Here is a 16,357-nt window from a genome sequence, read left to right as displayed (position 1 = left end):
ATGGAGTTAAACAAAGCTGACTCCTTGTTGTTTTCTTTAAATTGATTGTCCTTCATACTGGGTGGATTTGGTCTCTGTGGTTAATCTATGGTTGCATCTCGTGGCTCTGCGGTTTGCCCTGCAGCTTCTGTTGCGCGTCAAAGTGGAGGCGGTCCAGCACGGCGTGCTCCTCATCATTCTCCACGAAGCGCTCCTTGCGGATTTTGTCGACGTCAATCTCTGCTTCTCCTACCAACACGGCGCTCCACCAAAACTCTGACGCTTTGTTGAGTGACAGCTGGAAGAAGAGGCAAAGCGTACAGGTTTACTGATGCCTTTGAGCGGATTATAGAGCTATGTAAACAGCCTCTACGGAAGATTATCAATCACACTAGACCTAAATTAGCCCAAGAATAGACCACAACTAAACTAAAACTAGACTGAGCTAAATGCAAACAAAGGCAGAAGAATCAAACTAGACTGAAATGAATCCCATTTTCAACAAACAAGAAACTCAGAGAAAATTCTTTTAAAGACTAAAATTAAAGAGAACTGATTATTTCCAATCAGAGGGTACTTTTGAGGTAGGGGCGGGGCATGATGTTAAATGAACCAATCATAAGTCATCTAAAAAAACTAGGACAAAAATTCGAAAAAAATTGACTTGGCTGACTCCTTTACAGATTTAATAAAGAAAGTGTCTATTTGTACAGTTGCCGTATGGACAACCCTCATTGCTATTGGTATGGTTACTGAAGTACACGCACGTAGCATTGTTAGGGTTAGGGTTAGGATGAGGTTTAGGGTTAGGGTTAGGTTATAACCCAATATCGCAACAATTTTTAGGGTTAGGGTTAGAGTTAGGGTAAGGTTAGTCACACGACCTAAACTGACCAATGACTGACCTATCACGTGACCTAAACTGGCCAATGAGGGGCGCTGCATACAGATACAATGTTGGCATATTGATACAGCAACCGTACGGATAGCCACTGCCTTTAATAAAATACTTTTACTTTAACTCAGCCGCGGCTCCACAGGTGGGCCTGGGCCCACCCATTTTAATCAAGGTCCACCCAGGTGCTGTTCAACCAATAATCAGCCCAAGGAAATTTTTGAGTGAAATCTTTTCAGTCAATCAGCAGTTTGCACCCCACATGTGGAATCTTAATTCCTCCCACAGGCTGCTTCGTCACCAGAAAGTTTCTGTCCACATGCTGTGCTTGGCACAGATATGCATAAAGGGCGCATAGTGGGCGAAGCTAAAGCACACTCCGCACGATTGGGACACCCTATGCACTTGCACCCTTCAGCGGGAGTGCGCAACCGAGGGGCGAAATGTGGGTATTGTGACGCAGCCTGGGTTTATCAAGGAGGGTCGCCACCTGAGGTCGGAGCTCGTTCACGGTAAAGTGGTTGGCTTATTTTAACTGGCCCATCCTGTTTTCTGGGGGGCCCACCCACAATCAAAAATCCTGGCGCCACTACTGCTTTAACTCCAAATTCTGATGACTGAAATAACACTAAAACTACACCAGGGCCAATTTTGGGATCTTACTAAAACTTTACATAGATGGTAGGACAGTCTGCTTTATATGTCTGCTACAGAACTCACTCACACAGACTATAGTGGCTCAAACAAACATGGCAGAGGTGATGTTGGGTTCATGTTGATCAGCACAAACTAAATTTGTTCAAATGTTCATCAGAAGAAACACAAACAGAGAAATACGCTGAGTTCACCGAAAAAAAAGAACTTTTCAGCCAATCAGAGGCTAATTTTGAGATGGTGCTGGACATGATTTTAAAATGTGTGTGTGTGTGCTCACCAGTACACACTCTCCAGGCTCCAGACACCACAGAGAGTCTGCAGTGCTGATCCTGTGTGTGAACTTTCCCTCCATCAGAGTTTTCTCCCCCGCTTCGTCGTTGACACGCACACACACACTGTTGCTCTGCAGGTGGACTCTCACCTGAGGGGACACACACACACACGCACATGCACACAGAGTCAGAAATAAAATGTTTGGTGTGAGTTAGGCTCTGTCCTGATGAGATCAACCCTCTCTTACCTGTCGGCCTTTGAGCACTGTCTTTGGTACGAAGACTCGAACCTCCACGTTACTGTAGTCCTGAGACCAGCTGTAATTTTCTCGGATCGCTCCATTGTAGCTGTCGGAGTTGGCTTGGAAAACTTCCTGACTGTTGCAATGCCACACAAGTCACAGGTTAACGTTTGAACAGACTCTGATCTCTCGCAACAGAAGCAACGCATTTTTAAAAAATGGTGGGAAATAAAGCATTAAAGCTGCAGTATGTAAGTTTTTTTTGGCATCATTTGCTCAAAAAATCATAATCCTCTTTGAGCATATTGTAATCAAAGTGTTTTGAGTGGACAATGAATATCTTCTTCTCCTGACCCTGTAAATTAAGTTCATACATCCAGGAGCAAGACGCTGGGCTCCAGCCAATCAGAGATCTTTCTACAAACACGTGTGCTCGCTGAGCTGTTTTGGGCGTTAGTATTGGCTACTTGACTGAAGTCATGCACGTTCACGACCAAATGCAATGGCGGATATTCACAACATTCACAGCATTAAAAAAAGACACCGGTAAGGGAGGCAAAGTTTTGGTTTTGAAACAGAGCGGAGAGAGGATTCTACATACTGCAGCTTTAACTAAAGGAGTTTAGTATCAGACTAACAGTTCAGTATTCACACACACACACACACACACACACACACACACGTATTTTTATTGAACATTTAGTCCATATTTCTTTTCTCACCTTTCAGCTGTAGCTGCATGTACAGCCGTCTGGCCTCTCTGAACTTCTGCAGCTTCCTGCTTCGTCTGCTTTAACATCTTGAGGGTCTGAAAGAAAGAGCTCAGACTTCAGCCATTGAAACCAGGACATCGCTTTGACAGCAACAAGCTGCACTGACATGGCTCTGTTAAACAAACCATTTTTTTATCTTTGAAAGCCAAAAACAGATTAATTTTAAGTGTATTAAACTCTGAGCAGTTAATAAGTTATTTATCACTCAACTTGTTTAACAAGTGCACACAGAATACGAAAAGCTAAACTTTAACTCCACTGTCTGAAGTCTGTTAGCATTTTTAGGGTTAGGGTTAGGGTTAAAATATACCTTGTTGCTGTGAGGCAGATGTGCTAACCACTACCCCACCGTGTGCCTGAAAATTTAGGCAAAATTAAGCAATCCTGACTAAAGAGTAAATGTTAAATTTGTAGATTTAAATAGTGCTTTTATGGCAAAGTAGTTCCAAAATGCTTTACAGTATCAGCTCATTCACACAGGATTATGACAGAAAAATGTAAATATATTTACAATATTATAAAACAAAGAGTATTTATTTTAACATGATTCAGGAATATCACTGATTTAGTCTTTAAAGTGCTGTACAATATTACAAGAAACATTGGTTACAAAGTTTGCTCACTTAGGACATCTGCTGGTCAACCTTTGTAGGGTGTTATAAGGATATTAGACCTACTTTACTGGTTTCTCACTGGAGATTTTTTGCAGCTTTCATCTTAGCCTGAGTTACCATGACTACCTGTCAGCTGTTCTACAAAGCTGCATTTAATGACATCATAAAGCATACTTAAGCACATAATTATTAGACATTCAGGTCTAAATACAGGGGGTGGGTGGGGGTGCTGGGGGTTGGGGAATGAAAACAGTTGTACCAATCTAACAAAAAGTTCAAATCACATAGTTCTATGAATCCCAAATGACCGCCAGAGGCGATGCTTTAAGCACTGAATAATCCCCTTCGTGCGTGTGCAGTGCGAGTATGTATAACAATGTCAACTGTGACCCCTGGATGACCCGGAGGAAACTTATGTCTTGAGGTGTCACTCCAGGACACTTTCCTACAGAGAGGCAGATTCACTAAGATCTGAAATATAGAGTGGTAAACCAGAACCGTATATAGAGAGAGTTGCGAAAACGGAAGTCCACGTGATTCATGTGGGACTGAATTTGTTAGTGGCGGGTCGTTCGAATCCATTGATTTCTATTGACATAACTGTTATTTTCAGTAATTTGTCATCAATAACTGCATTGACTGACAATGATTACACAGTACACAGTCATATATGTATGTGTATATGCAAAATATGTCTATGTAGTTCCATAAATAGTTTTTTTTCTAACGTAAATTCGTATTAATAATTAGTGTAAACAGCTTACCTGCTTTTTTGACATAGTTAATGTTACCATTAATTTGGTTTAAAAATGTGTTAATGTGTATTGTATACAGGATGTTGTCACGATGGGGTTTTATTTTGGAGGGCAGGCAGGAGATCGTGGACTCCCTTCCAGCAGCTTTCTCCTGCTGATTGGCCTCCAGCTGCAATGGATTAGCTGAGTATAAATGTGGAGGCTTGGGTTCACTTCAGTGCTGGGACATTGCTACTTGCTGTTGCTTCTTGCTGTGACTTTGGTTCTTGGTTTTACTTTTTTGTTGTTTTTCTTGTTTGCCTCCCTGGACTGACCATGCCTTTGAGAACAATAAATACTGGTATGATGCACCTGAGCTCTGCCTCCGTCCCTGCATTTGGGTCTGCACCCACACATGCCTGTGACAGAATGTCCCAGCCATCAGCAGACCCAGCGGGACCATCGGTGGATTTTGCTGAGATGGACCTGGCAGAAAGAACTGCCTACTGGCAGAGCTACCTTCTGGAGGCCAGGGAGGAGCTTTTATATGGATGGGAGGATGATCCTGTTAGGGATTCCTACTGGGGAACTCGACTGGCTTTGGGAGGACCCCGGAGCCTTCAACGAGGTAGAGGTCGATCGAAAAGGAAGGGTCAGCCCCGCCAGTCTCCAAGCTCCCAGGTTAGCGTCCCTGTATCTCCTAGCGTCCAGGCTAGCGTCCCTGTATCTCCTAGCTTCCAGGCTAGCGTCCCTGTATCCCCTAGCTCCCAGGCTAGCGTCCCTGTATCCCCTAGCTCCCAGGCTAGCGTCCCTGTATCTCCTAGCTCCCAGGCTAGCGTCCCTGTATCTCCTAGCTCCCAGGCTAGCGTCCCTGTATCTCCTAGCTCCCAGGCTAGCGTCCCTGTATCTCCTAGCTCCCAGGCTAGCGTCCCTGTATCTCCTAGCTCCCAGGCGAGCGTCCCTGTATCTCCTAGCTCCCAGGCGAGCGTTCCAGTGTCTCCTAGCTCCCAGGCGAGCGTTTCCAGTGTCTCCTAGCTCCCAGGCGAGCGTTCCAGTGTCTCCTAGCTCCCAGGCTAGCGTTCCTGTGTCTCCTAGCTCCCACTGTTGTCATCTCTCCTTGAAGCTGTTCCATTAAAAGATCTGGGTGAGGTAGAGAGCCCAACTTACAACAAAAGACATGGGACAGTCTTCATAATGTTGGACTTTTCTCTCGTGGTCGGGGAGACCCCGAAGGCCTCTGTTCAACGGATGCAGATCTTTCATTGGCACCTTGGTGGAGATGCTCAAATTAATACAGGATAATTCTGGTGGGTCTCATATGAGTATTTGCGTTATTATTAAAAGCAACGTTAAACGGTTACATAGAATACAGTGTCACATGTGAATAGAGAAATACTATTTGTTGTTATCTGTGTAAGCGTGTGCACTGGAACATTTCATATCAGCATGTAAAGGTCCGTTAAGCCATGGAATATCCTTTCAATGAGCTTTATAAGGATTTACAATTCAGGTCTGTTTTAAACCAAACTGAAAGGAACAACTAAATTTGATTGAAAGATTTAGGAAAACAAAAACATGGTTTTAGTACATTCAATCTAATTAATGAGTTTCACAAATGTGTAACAGAGCTATGACTTACTCGTCCACAAGCAGGTATACAATCAGTCAAACAACCTTGGTATAAATCATGCACATAACATGCATTGTTAATTTGAAAATATGTAGCTTTTTCCAATATTTGTTGAACACAACAAGGATTAAGTTTATGTTCCCAAGGTGTTTGTTTCACGATGTGACGATGGAGATTACATTTCCTATATTATTGGCATGATAACAAAAAAAAAAACTGACTGAAATCCACACAAAAATGTCATTTTAATATGGAGTTAAACAAAGCTGACTCCTTGTTGTTTTCTTTAAATTGATTGTCCTTCATACTGGGTGGATTTGGTCTCTGTGGTTAATCTATGGTTGCATCTCGTGGCTCTGCGGTTTGCCCTGCAGCTTCTGTTGCGCGTCAAAGTGGAGGCGGTCCAGCACGGCGTGCTCCTCATCATTCTCCACGAAGCGCTCCTTGCGGATTTTGTCGACGTCAATCTCTGCTTCTCCTACCAACACGGCGCTCCACCAAAACTCTGACGCTTTGTTGAGTGACAGCTGGAAGAAGAGGCAAAGCGTACAGGTTTACTGATGCCTTTGAGCGGATTATAGAGCTATGTAAACAGCCTCTACGGAAGATTATCAATCACACTAGACCTAAATTAGCCCAAGAATAGACCACAACTAAACTAAAACTAGACTGAGCTAAATGCAAACAAAGGCAGAAAGAATCAAACTAAGACTGAAATGAATCACATTTTCAACAAACAAGAAACTCAGAGAAAATTCTTTTAAAGACTAAAATTAAAGAGAACTGATTATTTCCAATCAGAGGGTACTTTTGAGGTAGGGGCGGGGCATGATGTTAAATGAACCAATCATAAGTCATCTAAAAGAACTAGTACAAAAATCCGAAAAAAATTGACTTGGCTGACTCCTTTACAGATTTAATAAAGAAAGTGTCTATTTGTACAGTTGCCGTATGGACAACCCTCATTGCTATTGGTATGATAACTGAAGTACACGCACGTAGCATTTTAGGGTTAGGGTTAGGATGAGGTTTAGGGTTAGGGTTAGGTTATAACCCAATATCGCAACAATTTTTAGGGTTAGGGTTAGAGTTAGGGTAAGGTTAGTCACACGACCTAAACTGACCAATGACTGACCTATCACGTGACCTAAACTGGCCAATGAGGGGCGCTGCATACAGATACAATGTTGGCATATTGATACAGCAACCGTACGGATAGCCACTGCCTTTAATAAAATACTTTTACTTTAACTCAGCCACGGCTCCACAGGTGGGCCTGGGCCCACCCATTTTAATCAAGGTCCACCCAGGTGCTGTTCAACCAATAACCTGCCCAAGGAAATTTTTGAGTGAAATCTTTTCAGTCAATCAGCAGTTTGCACCCCACATGTGGAATCTTAATTCCTCCCTCAGGCTGCTTCGTCACCAGAAAGTTGCTGTCCACATGCTGTGCTTGGCACAGATATGCATAAAGGGCGCATAGTGGGCGAAGCTAAAGCACACTCCGCACGATTGGGACACCCTATGCACTTGCACCCTTCAGCGGGAGTGCGCAACCGAGGGGCGAAATGTGGGTATTGTGACGCAGCCTGGGTTTATCAAGGAGGGTCGCCACCTGAGGTCGGAGCTCGTTCACGGTAAAGTGGTTGGCTTATTTTAACTGGCCCATCCTGTTTTCTGGGGGGCCCACCCACAATCAAAAATCCTGGCGCCACTACTGCTTTAACTCCAAATTCTGATGACTGAAATAACACTAAAACTACACCAGGGCCAATTTTGGGATCTTACTAAAACTTTACATAGATGGTAGGACAGTCTGCTTTATATGTCTGCTACAGAACTCACTCACACAGACTATAGTGGCTCAAACAAACATGGCAGAGGTGATGTTGGGTTCATGTTGATCAGCAAAAACTAAATTTGTTCAAATGTTCATCAGAAGAAACACAAACAGAGAAATACGCTGAGTTCACTGGAAAAAAAGAACTTTTCAGCCAATCAGAGGCTAATTTTGAGATGGGGCTGGACATGATTTTTAAAATGTGTGTGTGTGTGCTCACCAGTACACACTCTCCAGGCTCCAGACACCACAGAGAGTCTGCAGTGCTGATCCTGTGTGTGAACTTTCCCTCCATCAGAGTTTTCTCCCCCGCTTCGTCGTTGACACGCACACACACACTGTTGCTCTGCAGGTGGACTCTCACCTGAGGGGACACACACACACATGCACATGCACACAGAGTCAGAAATAAAATGTTTGGTGTGAGTTAGGCTCTGTCCTGATGAGCTCAACCCTCTCTTACCTGTCGGCCTTTGAGCACTGTCTTTGGTACGAAGACTCGAACCTCCACGTTACTGTAGTCCTGAGACCAGCTGTAATTTTCTCGGATCGCTCCATTGTAGCTGTCGGAGTTGGCTTGGAAAACTTCCTGACTGTTGCAATGCCACACAAGTCACAGGTTAACGTTTGAACAGACTCTGATCTCTCACAACAGAAGCATCGCATTTTTAAAAAATGGTGGGAAATAAAGCATTAAAGCTGCAGTATGTAAGTTTTTTTTGGCATCATTTGGTCAAAAAATCATGATCTTCTTTGAGCATATTGTAATCAAAGTGTTTTGAGTGGACAATGAATCTCTTCTTCTCCTGACCCTGTAAATTAAGTTCATAAATCCAGGAGCATGACGCTGGGCTCCAGCCAATCAGAGATCTTTCTACAAACACGTGTGCTCGCTGAGCTGTTTTGGGCGTTACTATTGGCTACTTGACTGAAGTCATGCACGTTCACGACCAAATGCAATGGCGGATATTCACAACATTCACAGCATTAAAAAAAGACACCGGTAAGGGAGGCTAAGTTTTGGTTTTGAAACAGAGCGGAGAGAGGATTCTACATACTGCAGCTTTAACTAAAGGAGTTTAGTATCAGACTAACAGTTCAGTATTCACACACACACGTATTTTTATTGAACATTTAGTCCATATTTCTTTTCTCACCTTTCAGTTGTAGCTGCATGTACAGCCGTCTGGCCTCTCTGAACTTCTGCAGCTTCCTGCTTCGTCTGCTTTAACATCTTGAGGGTCTGAAAGAAAGAGCTCAGACTTCAGCCATTGAAACCAGGACATCGCTTTGACAGCAACAAGCTGCACTGACATGGCTCTGTTAAACAAACCATTTTTTATCTTTGAAAGCCAAAAACAGATTAATTTTAAGTGTATTAAACTCTGAGCAGTTAATAAGTTATTTATCACTCAACTTGTTTAACAAGTGCACACAGAATACGAAAAGCTAAACTTTAACTCCACTGTCTGAAGTCTGTTAGCATTTTTAGGGTTAGGGTTAGGGTTAAAATATACCTTGTTGCTGTGAGGCAGATGTGCTAACCACTACCCCACCGTGTGCCTGAAAATTTCGGCAAAATTGAGCAATCCTGACTAAAGAGTAAATGTTAAATTTGTAGATTTAAATAGTGCTTTTATGGCAAAGTAGTTCCAAAATGCTTTACAGTATCAGCTCATTCACACAGGATTATGACAGAAAATGTAAATATATTTACAATATTATAAAACAAAGAGTATTTATTTTAACATGATTCAGGAATATCACTGATTTAGTCTTTAAAGTGCTGTACAATATTACAAGAAACATTGGTTACAAAGTTTGCTCACTTAGGACATCTGCTGGTCAACCTTTGTAGGGTGTTATAAGGATATTAGACCTACTTTACTGGTTTCTCACTGGAGATTTTTCGCAGCTTTCATCTTAGCCTGAGTTACCATGACTACCTGTCAGCTGTTCTACAAAGCTGCATTTAATGACATCATAAAGCATACTTAAGCACATAATTATTAGACATTCAGGTCTAAATACAGGGGGTGGGTGGGGGTGCTGGGGGTTGGGGAATGAAAACAGTTGTACCAATCTAACAAAAAGTTCAAATCACATAGTTCTATGAATCCCAAATGACCGCCAGAGGCGATGCTTTAAGCACTGAATAATCCCCTTCGTGCGTGTGCAGTGCGAGTATGTATAACAATGTCAACTGTGACCCCTGGATGACCCGGAGGAAACTTATGTCTTGAGGTGTCACTCCAGGACACTTTCCTACAGAGAGGCAGATTCACTAAGATCTGAAATATAGAGTGGTAAACCAGAACCGTATATAGAGAGAGTTGCGAAAACGGAAGTCCACGTGATTCATGTAGGACTGAATTTGTTAGTGGCGGGTCGTTCGAATCCATTGATTTCTATTGACATAACTGTTATTTTCAGTAATTTGTCATCAATAACTGCATTGACTGACAATGATTACACAGTACACAGTCATATATGTATGTGTATATGCAAAATATGTCTATGTAGTTCCATAAACAGTTTTTTTTCTAACGTAAATTCGTATTAATAATTAGTGTAAACAGCTTACCTGCTTTTTTGACATAGTTAAGGTTACCATTAATTTGGTTTAAAAATGTGTTAATGTGTATTGTATACAGGATGTATTGCTTTGAATTTTTCTTTAAAAAAATTATATTATTATTATCATTATAAAACACCCCATCCAGACAGGACACATTGAAAATATATTTATTATGTTCATACATATATAAAAATAGACTTTCGATTTTATGCTATGCACTTATCTTATGTACCAAGATAAATTCATTAAATAAATGTCTAACAAAGTCTGAAACATTAATAACTTGTCATGCAGTTTGCAGTGCTGTATGGGGATGCCCCACTTCAGTGTCGGTGTCATGGGGGGGCATTCGCGGGCAGTGCCCTCCCCCTCCACGCACGCACGCACGCACACACACACACGAGATGGAGGGCAGGAAGCTTGAGAATCTGACGTCTGAAATCATTAAAATGCCCATATTTTGTGTAGTTTACGGCTGCTCCAATCGTTCTAACCAAGAAAAGGAAAAGAGATCTTATAGAGTACCAAAGATTGTCGTTCACAAGGGTGAGAAATGTAAAAAGCTGACAGAACAACGCCGGAAAAAGTGGATTTTAAACATACGTCTGTGGTCGGGAGGATCAGAGTCTGCTGATGCTGTAGTGACCACTTCATAAGGTATGTTAGCGAGCTAACTTTGTTTTGTGGCTGTGTTTATATAACATTAGGAATCCGTGTACCCTTCGTTTTTTGGTTATTCTGTTTTAAAACCAAATCATAAATAACAAATAAACAGTGTGGTTATTTTGTTTTTCTGATTTAAAACCAAAACAGAAATACAGACAAAAACAAAAACCAGATAAACTGCATTTTTCTGTTTTTTTTTTTTTATTTGTTCTGTTTGTGTGATATTTATGGAGACATTAGAGCTAGAACTGAAGTCCACTGCACCTGGTTTCCCTCCCTATGTCCTGGACCAGATCTCCCCACACAACAGTACTGTTTAGGATTTATTTCAGCAGTTTTCTGGTCCTGCTCATGATTTCATTCAGTCAGTGGATGTTTTAGCTTGTAAAAAGCAGCTCACGCTGTAGTTTTGTTTCACGGTGTTACGGTCTATATAGTATCTAAATAAACTAATGACTGGCTATTAACTGTGAGGCTGGTGTGAGGAACAATAGGTGTTCGAACTTCTACCATTTGACACTTTTGCAAAAAAAAATTACAGCTTTTTTTAGGGTATTAAATTTTTTATTTTTTTTGCACGTTATAAATACCGCTAACGGCAGCTGTCACTGAAGTTGATCATAAGAAATGAGACACTCCAGTAGATTTATTACACCACATATGTGCATGTTTTACATAACATTTATTCTTTGGTTTTGATTTATTTATGTATTAATAACGTTTCAATTCACCACTAACGTGACATATGCGTTGCTTCTTTTTATGTCCGGAGCGGGAGCAAAAGTCACCAGATTATCTGGATACTATTTGGACCATGACACTGTTCAGTAAAGTTAGCAGATATTCACAGATTCAGACTTCCAGCATCATGCCAGCATCATGCTGCTCGGAACTGAGCAGTTCTGTTAACGACCCCCCCCCCCCAGTTAACGCTGCCTGGCGCCGACTCTGCTCCACTTTACGGGGAAGTGTCAGGTGAATGCACTTACAGAAAAACACGAATGCAAAAAGGTCACAGCACAAATGCAAAATAGCCACAACGGAAGTGTTTGCGACGGACCGGTATTATGATATGATAGCCTAATATGAAAAATATAAGAGTATCCTAATCAACTTTCACTTACTTTCATACGTGTTTCGATGTCTTCTTCTCTGTTCTGGCGGGTTAAAAACATCCACCAGAAACGTGTCCGTCTGTAATACCGGTCCGTCGGAAACACTTCCGTTGTGGAAACACTTCCGTTGTGGAAACACTTCCGTTGTGGAAACACTTCCGTTGTGGAAACACTTCCGTTGTGGCCATTTTGCCTGACCTTGTAAACACATAATTCCTAATGCTAATTTAATTCCGAATTAAAGTTAATTTCGAATTAGGTTGCTGGTTTATTCCGTTTTTAATTCCAAATGATATAATTCCTCTTTCTTCTAAACACTTCACTTGGTTTTGAATAGAGTACAAAATATTAGTTTCGGGCCGTCGGGCTGTCGTCACCAGCACGTAGTCGCTGCAAGTCGCACACGTGCAAAATGATCCGAATTAACCTAAAGCCGCTTTAACCAAGTAAGAACGTAATTAGTAAGTAATTTATTTATAAATCGCTTTTTATAAAGTGCAACATCATAATACAATAATAAAACATGGGTGCATAAACATCTTAAGAGCAGCAACATTAAAGGATAATAAAAATTTTAAATCCAGTTAACTAAAAGCTTTTCTGAAAAATGAAGTCTTGATGATGTTGCACTTTATAAAAAGCGCTTTATAAATAAATTACTTACTTACTAATTACTTTCTTACTTGGTTAAAGTGGCTTTAGGTTAATTCGGATAATTTTGCGTGTGTGCGACTTGCAGCGATGACGTGCTGGTGACGACATAATCCAAGATGGCGGCCCAGACTCTAGACTATTTAATAAGAGCCTTAAAAGACATGGATATAATGAAAAGTGTGGACGGACGGAAACATAAACATGCAGACTTTCACACGGACTTATTAAACACACACGGAACCAATCCATGTTTTTAATTCAAAAATCCAAAATCAAAACTAAAATCCAAAACAGGCAGCATGAAGGAATCAGGGAACAAGACCAGACACGAGGAAGGCAACAACCTGACAACATTACACACACAATGATCCCGCCGTCATACTGTGTCCAAACACTCAGCTAAATAGTGGAGGAGGCCTGATTGGGAATGGGCCACACCTGGGTGAAAACACGAGGGAGCTAATCAATCACCACCCAAGCACACAGACATCACTGAGGGGTGGAGCCACAAACAGGAATCCCTGAAACACCGACAAGACTCAGAATAAACAAAGACACAGAATAACAAAACACCCAACAGAACATAACAGATTAGTTCCTATCTCTCTTCCGCACCGTGGTCCAAACTGAAACCGTGTGTTATTGTTGAGCTGCTGCTTCAAAACTACAATCAAAATAAAGGTGAAAACAGTTCTCATGTGTGGTCGTCTGTGTTATAGTGGACAATAAAAGGTTTGTTGTGTGTTTTTACTGATAGACGTGATACGTCATGTTCTCCCCCTGTCCAATCAGAGCCTTCCCAACCTCCAGACCTAAAGCGGAATTATCTAAAGCTGAACAAACCTGTTTTCCAATGTAAACCTTGTTCGGGAATTACCATTTCCATGTAAACACAGAGCGGAACACTTTAATTCCGAATGATTTAATTCGGAATTAAAAAAACATCATGTAACCGTGGCCATTCAAACACTTCATTTGCACTTTTTCCCACAAATAACACAATTGAAACAATTATTGTTTGATAACAAAAGAAGAAGAAGATATGTTGCCTATGTGGGTAGATAAAACTGTGTGTAGTAAGTGGTGTGTATCTGCTAATGATCCCTTAATTTTCTAAGAATTTAGAATTTTTTTCTTTTTCTTTTGAATATGAACAGTATATCTCACAATGAAAAAAAATGATAATAGTAATAAAAAATTAAAATTAAAATTTTCTAGTTTAGCGGGGGATAATCCACTAAAATGCCTTAATGCACACGTTAAGGGGTTTAGACACGCTGATAATAATAATAATAATAATAATAATGTCTTACCGTTCAAAAGTGAATCACAAACCGTCTATTCCGCTCTAGCTCCATTGGCTACAATAGTAAACTACAATAGTAAACTGATCACTTCCGGGAACATATGTGAGGCTCCATGAGCCGCCAATGCTGTAAAAAAAAACGAACCATTGGAGTGAACGGAGTTGTCGCAAATCTCTCTCTTTACAGCTCTGTGGTAAACCAGTTGCGTCCCTAAATCTTATAGTGATACACAGTGGCATGCGCAGACATTTTGGGGGGCAGGTGCTCAGTGAAATATAAGGGCTTTTTATGCTGCATGTAGAACTGATGGCTGCCTTAATAGAGCAGTGTGAGATTTAAAAAATAAATAAACATTACAGGCACATGTTGAATGTAATTTCATATTTATTCACGTCAAAATCTTAATAAAATTACTTGACCTTTGAACTGGTACAGTTTCACACTATAGCACTGATCAGTCAATCACTATTGTTTTATTTCTTTGGAATGAACACACATGGAGAGGTTTTAAGAAAGTTACAAGCTACATTGATAGATTAGTGTACTTTATTTCCCCAGAACAAAAGAAGTGTACAAAGTGTTATTTTGAAGTGAAGAGTGAGTGTTACCACTCTCTAAAGCAGCATCCTCCTTGGTGCCCTGTCTTTATACAGTCTGATGACCTCACTATGATTTACCTGGATGTCTTTCTCTATGGCAAGCTGTTGGATATTGCATAGCTGCTATCTTTTTAATTGTGTCGTATCTTTCACATACAGCTGCTCCATCATGCCTTTCTTGTTCTCCCTCATTTTGGTCATCAGACAGCACTTCTGATTCTGTAACTGTGCATAGACTTGGTGCTGCTATGGATCATCTGTAGATTAATCTGGAAATTCATCTATCTCAACTTCTTTGCTGGTAGATGGCCTACTGCTTCCCTGCTGTAGCTGCCTACAATAGAATAATAACAGTTTTAGTAATAGCCTAATTTTTAAGGTTGAATATAGCCTATTAAGGTAAATACAAGATTACTGCAAGTCTTGTAACATAGAAATAACTTGTTGGTACAAAATAATCTAATTAGCTAAAACAAAGTAATGCCCAATTTAGTACAGCCAAACCACTTTGTGTAGTTAAAATAAAATGTGGACAGCTTTTAAGATATTTCAGGAAAATTAGAGGAACAGTTCAACTTTAAAATCTGAGCTGTAAAATGCTCTAAACAATGAACATGACTCTTGACCCTGACCTTTCATCTTCATCTTCCTCTTCCTCCTTGCTGCTAGTGGATGCTTTTATCCAGGAGAGCAGAGAACTGCTCCCCTGGGCTGCCTGCTGTAGCTCCCTTTATTTTTCCTTTCTTATCCTCTCCTTTCTAGGAATTATACTCCAATTGGTAAATAAAAAGAGACCAACAATATGAAAAAGACTATTTGGTTATAATTCAACAAGGCACAGGGCTACTTTTTGTGTTTGCCATTTAGCAAATAAATTACTATTACTAATGTAAACCTACACAATAGCCTACTAAATATTCATCTTAAGTAAATTTACTGATAGATTCACATGCTGTAGGATACCAATGACAAACTCTACTGGTGGTCATCACGTCATATCTATTATTGATTTTGGGTAGCGTCTAGCTTGTTAAGCAGGTGAGCAGACGGCTAATTTATGCCCAGCTGTGTGGCGTTGAGACAGGCTACTTCACAACAGAGACAAATAAATGCAAGTCATAGCTTATTGGCAACTGAGGCTTAGGGGGCAAACAACACACTCGACTCGGTTCATTTATGTGTTACCTGGCTGGTGGACAGGGGAAGAGGTGTGTTTGTTCTGTAGCAGTGCACTGTCTGCTGCTACAACGCACCAACTGTGTTTGCTCTGCGCGTTCACGTTGACAGGTGTATGCGGGTGGGATGGGGGTGGACGGAATATTATTTGGGGCATTATTATCACCTACTTTTAATCAACGAGCACTTACAGATGATAATGTTAGCATGTGCCGCAAACAACAACTTTGAAAAGGGCACTTGCTCGGTCCAGAGGGCAAAGGGCAGGTGCTTTAGCACCACCTTGTGTCTACCTGTGCACGCCACTGGTGACGCAGTTTCCTCACCTGCTGCAAGGAATTCACTAACATTGCAGCAATGATTAGCGCACGTGGAGGAGTGGTGGAGACCGCCCTATTTAAATGAGCGTTTTGCTCCTTAAATGTGGAGGGTGAGTGCACAGAAAAACACAATTACATTTGAGGAAGGTAAATTGGAGGCAGATGGACTTCTCTTTCTGCTGCACAAACATTTAATAATGTAGAAAACTAATTAAACAAATAAAAATATTTTGTTTTTAAAAAAAAACAACTTTAAAACCTCATGATATTTTTTTCCCCTAATTTAATGTGGCTGCTTCATCAGAT

At 41.0% G+C, this 16,357-nt stretch overlaps 2 protein-coding genes across 3 annotated transcripts; both read right to left on the bottom strand.

The window, feature by feature from the left end:
- Positions 1–24: 24 nt before the first annotated feature.
- On the bottom strand, positions 25–5,826 carry LOC114466982 (nudC domain-containing protein 3-like). Its single transcript, XM_028452883.1, has 5 exons — positions 5,806–5,826; positions 2,768–2,853; positions 2,052–2,181; positions 1,809–1,952; positions 25–277 (listed from the first exon to the last, which is right to left on the bottom strand). Exons 2-5 carry the CDS (start codon positions 2,842–2,844, stop codon positions 86–88), a joined length of 543 nt encoding a protein of 180 aa, XP_028308684.1. The 5' UTR covers positions 2,845–2,853; positions 5,806–5,826; the 3' UTR covers positions 25–85.
- A 244-nt stretch (positions 5,827–6,070) lies between these two features.
- LOC114466972 (nudC domain-containing protein 3-like) lies at positions 6,071–9,567 on the bottom strand. Of its 2 annotated transcripts, none has more exons than XM_028452861.1 (5): positions 9,466–9,567; positions 8,794–8,879; positions 8,100–8,229; positions 7,857–8,000; positions 6,071–6,323 (listed from the first exon to the last, which is right to left on the bottom strand). In XM_028452861.1, exons 2-5 carry the CDS (start codon positions 8,868–8,870, stop codon positions 6,132–6,134), a joined length of 543 nt encoding a protein of 180 aa, XP_028308662.1. In that variant the 5' UTR covers positions 8,871–8,879; positions 9,466–9,567; the 3' UTR covers positions 6,071–6,131. The 2 variants fall into 2 exon arrangements, with proteins under 2 accessions (XP_028308662.1, XP_028308673.1); XM_028452872.1 differs by having other exon boundaries at positions 9,520–9,558.
- Positions 9,568–16,357: the final 6,790 nt, after the last annotated feature.

Source organism: Gouania willdenowi, chromosome 1, assembly GCF_900634775.1.
Source record: "Gouania willdenowi chromosome 1, fGouWil2.1, whole genome shotgun sequence".
In the NCBI taxonomy this organism is placed as follows: Eukaryota; Metazoa; Chordata; class Actinopteri; order Blenniiformes; family Gobiesocidae; genus Gouania; species Gouania willdenowi.
Note: the sequence above shows the minus strand (reverse complement) of the source record. Positions and strands in the feature narration are given on the sequence as shown.

Coding starts and splice junctions, on each gene's coding strand:
- LOC114466982 (XM_028452883.1), bottom strand. CDS start 2,844: ATGTTAAAGCAGACGAAGCAGGAAGCTGCAGAAGTTCAGAGAGGCCAG. Junction 1,953..2,051: donor CAGTGCTCAAAGGCCGACAG/GTAAGAGAGGGT, acceptor GTGTCCCCTCAG/GTGAGAGTCCACCTGCAGAG. Junction 278..1,808: donor AGCCTGGAGAGTGTGTACTG/GTGAGCACACAC, acceptor CTCTTCTTCCAG/CTGTCACTCAACAAAGCGTC.
- LOC114466972 (XM_028452861.1), bottom strand. CDS start 8,870: ATGTTAAAGCAGACGAAGCAGGAAGCTGCAGAAGTTCAGAGAGGCCAG. Junction 8,230..8,793: donor CATGCAGCTACAACTGAAAG/GTGAGAAAAGAA, acceptor GCATTGCAACAG/TCAGGAAGTTTTCCAAGCCA. Junction 8,001..8,099: donor CAGTGCTCAAAGGCCGACAG/GTAAGAGAGGGT, acceptor GTGTCCCCTCAG/GTGAGAGTCCACCTGCAGAG.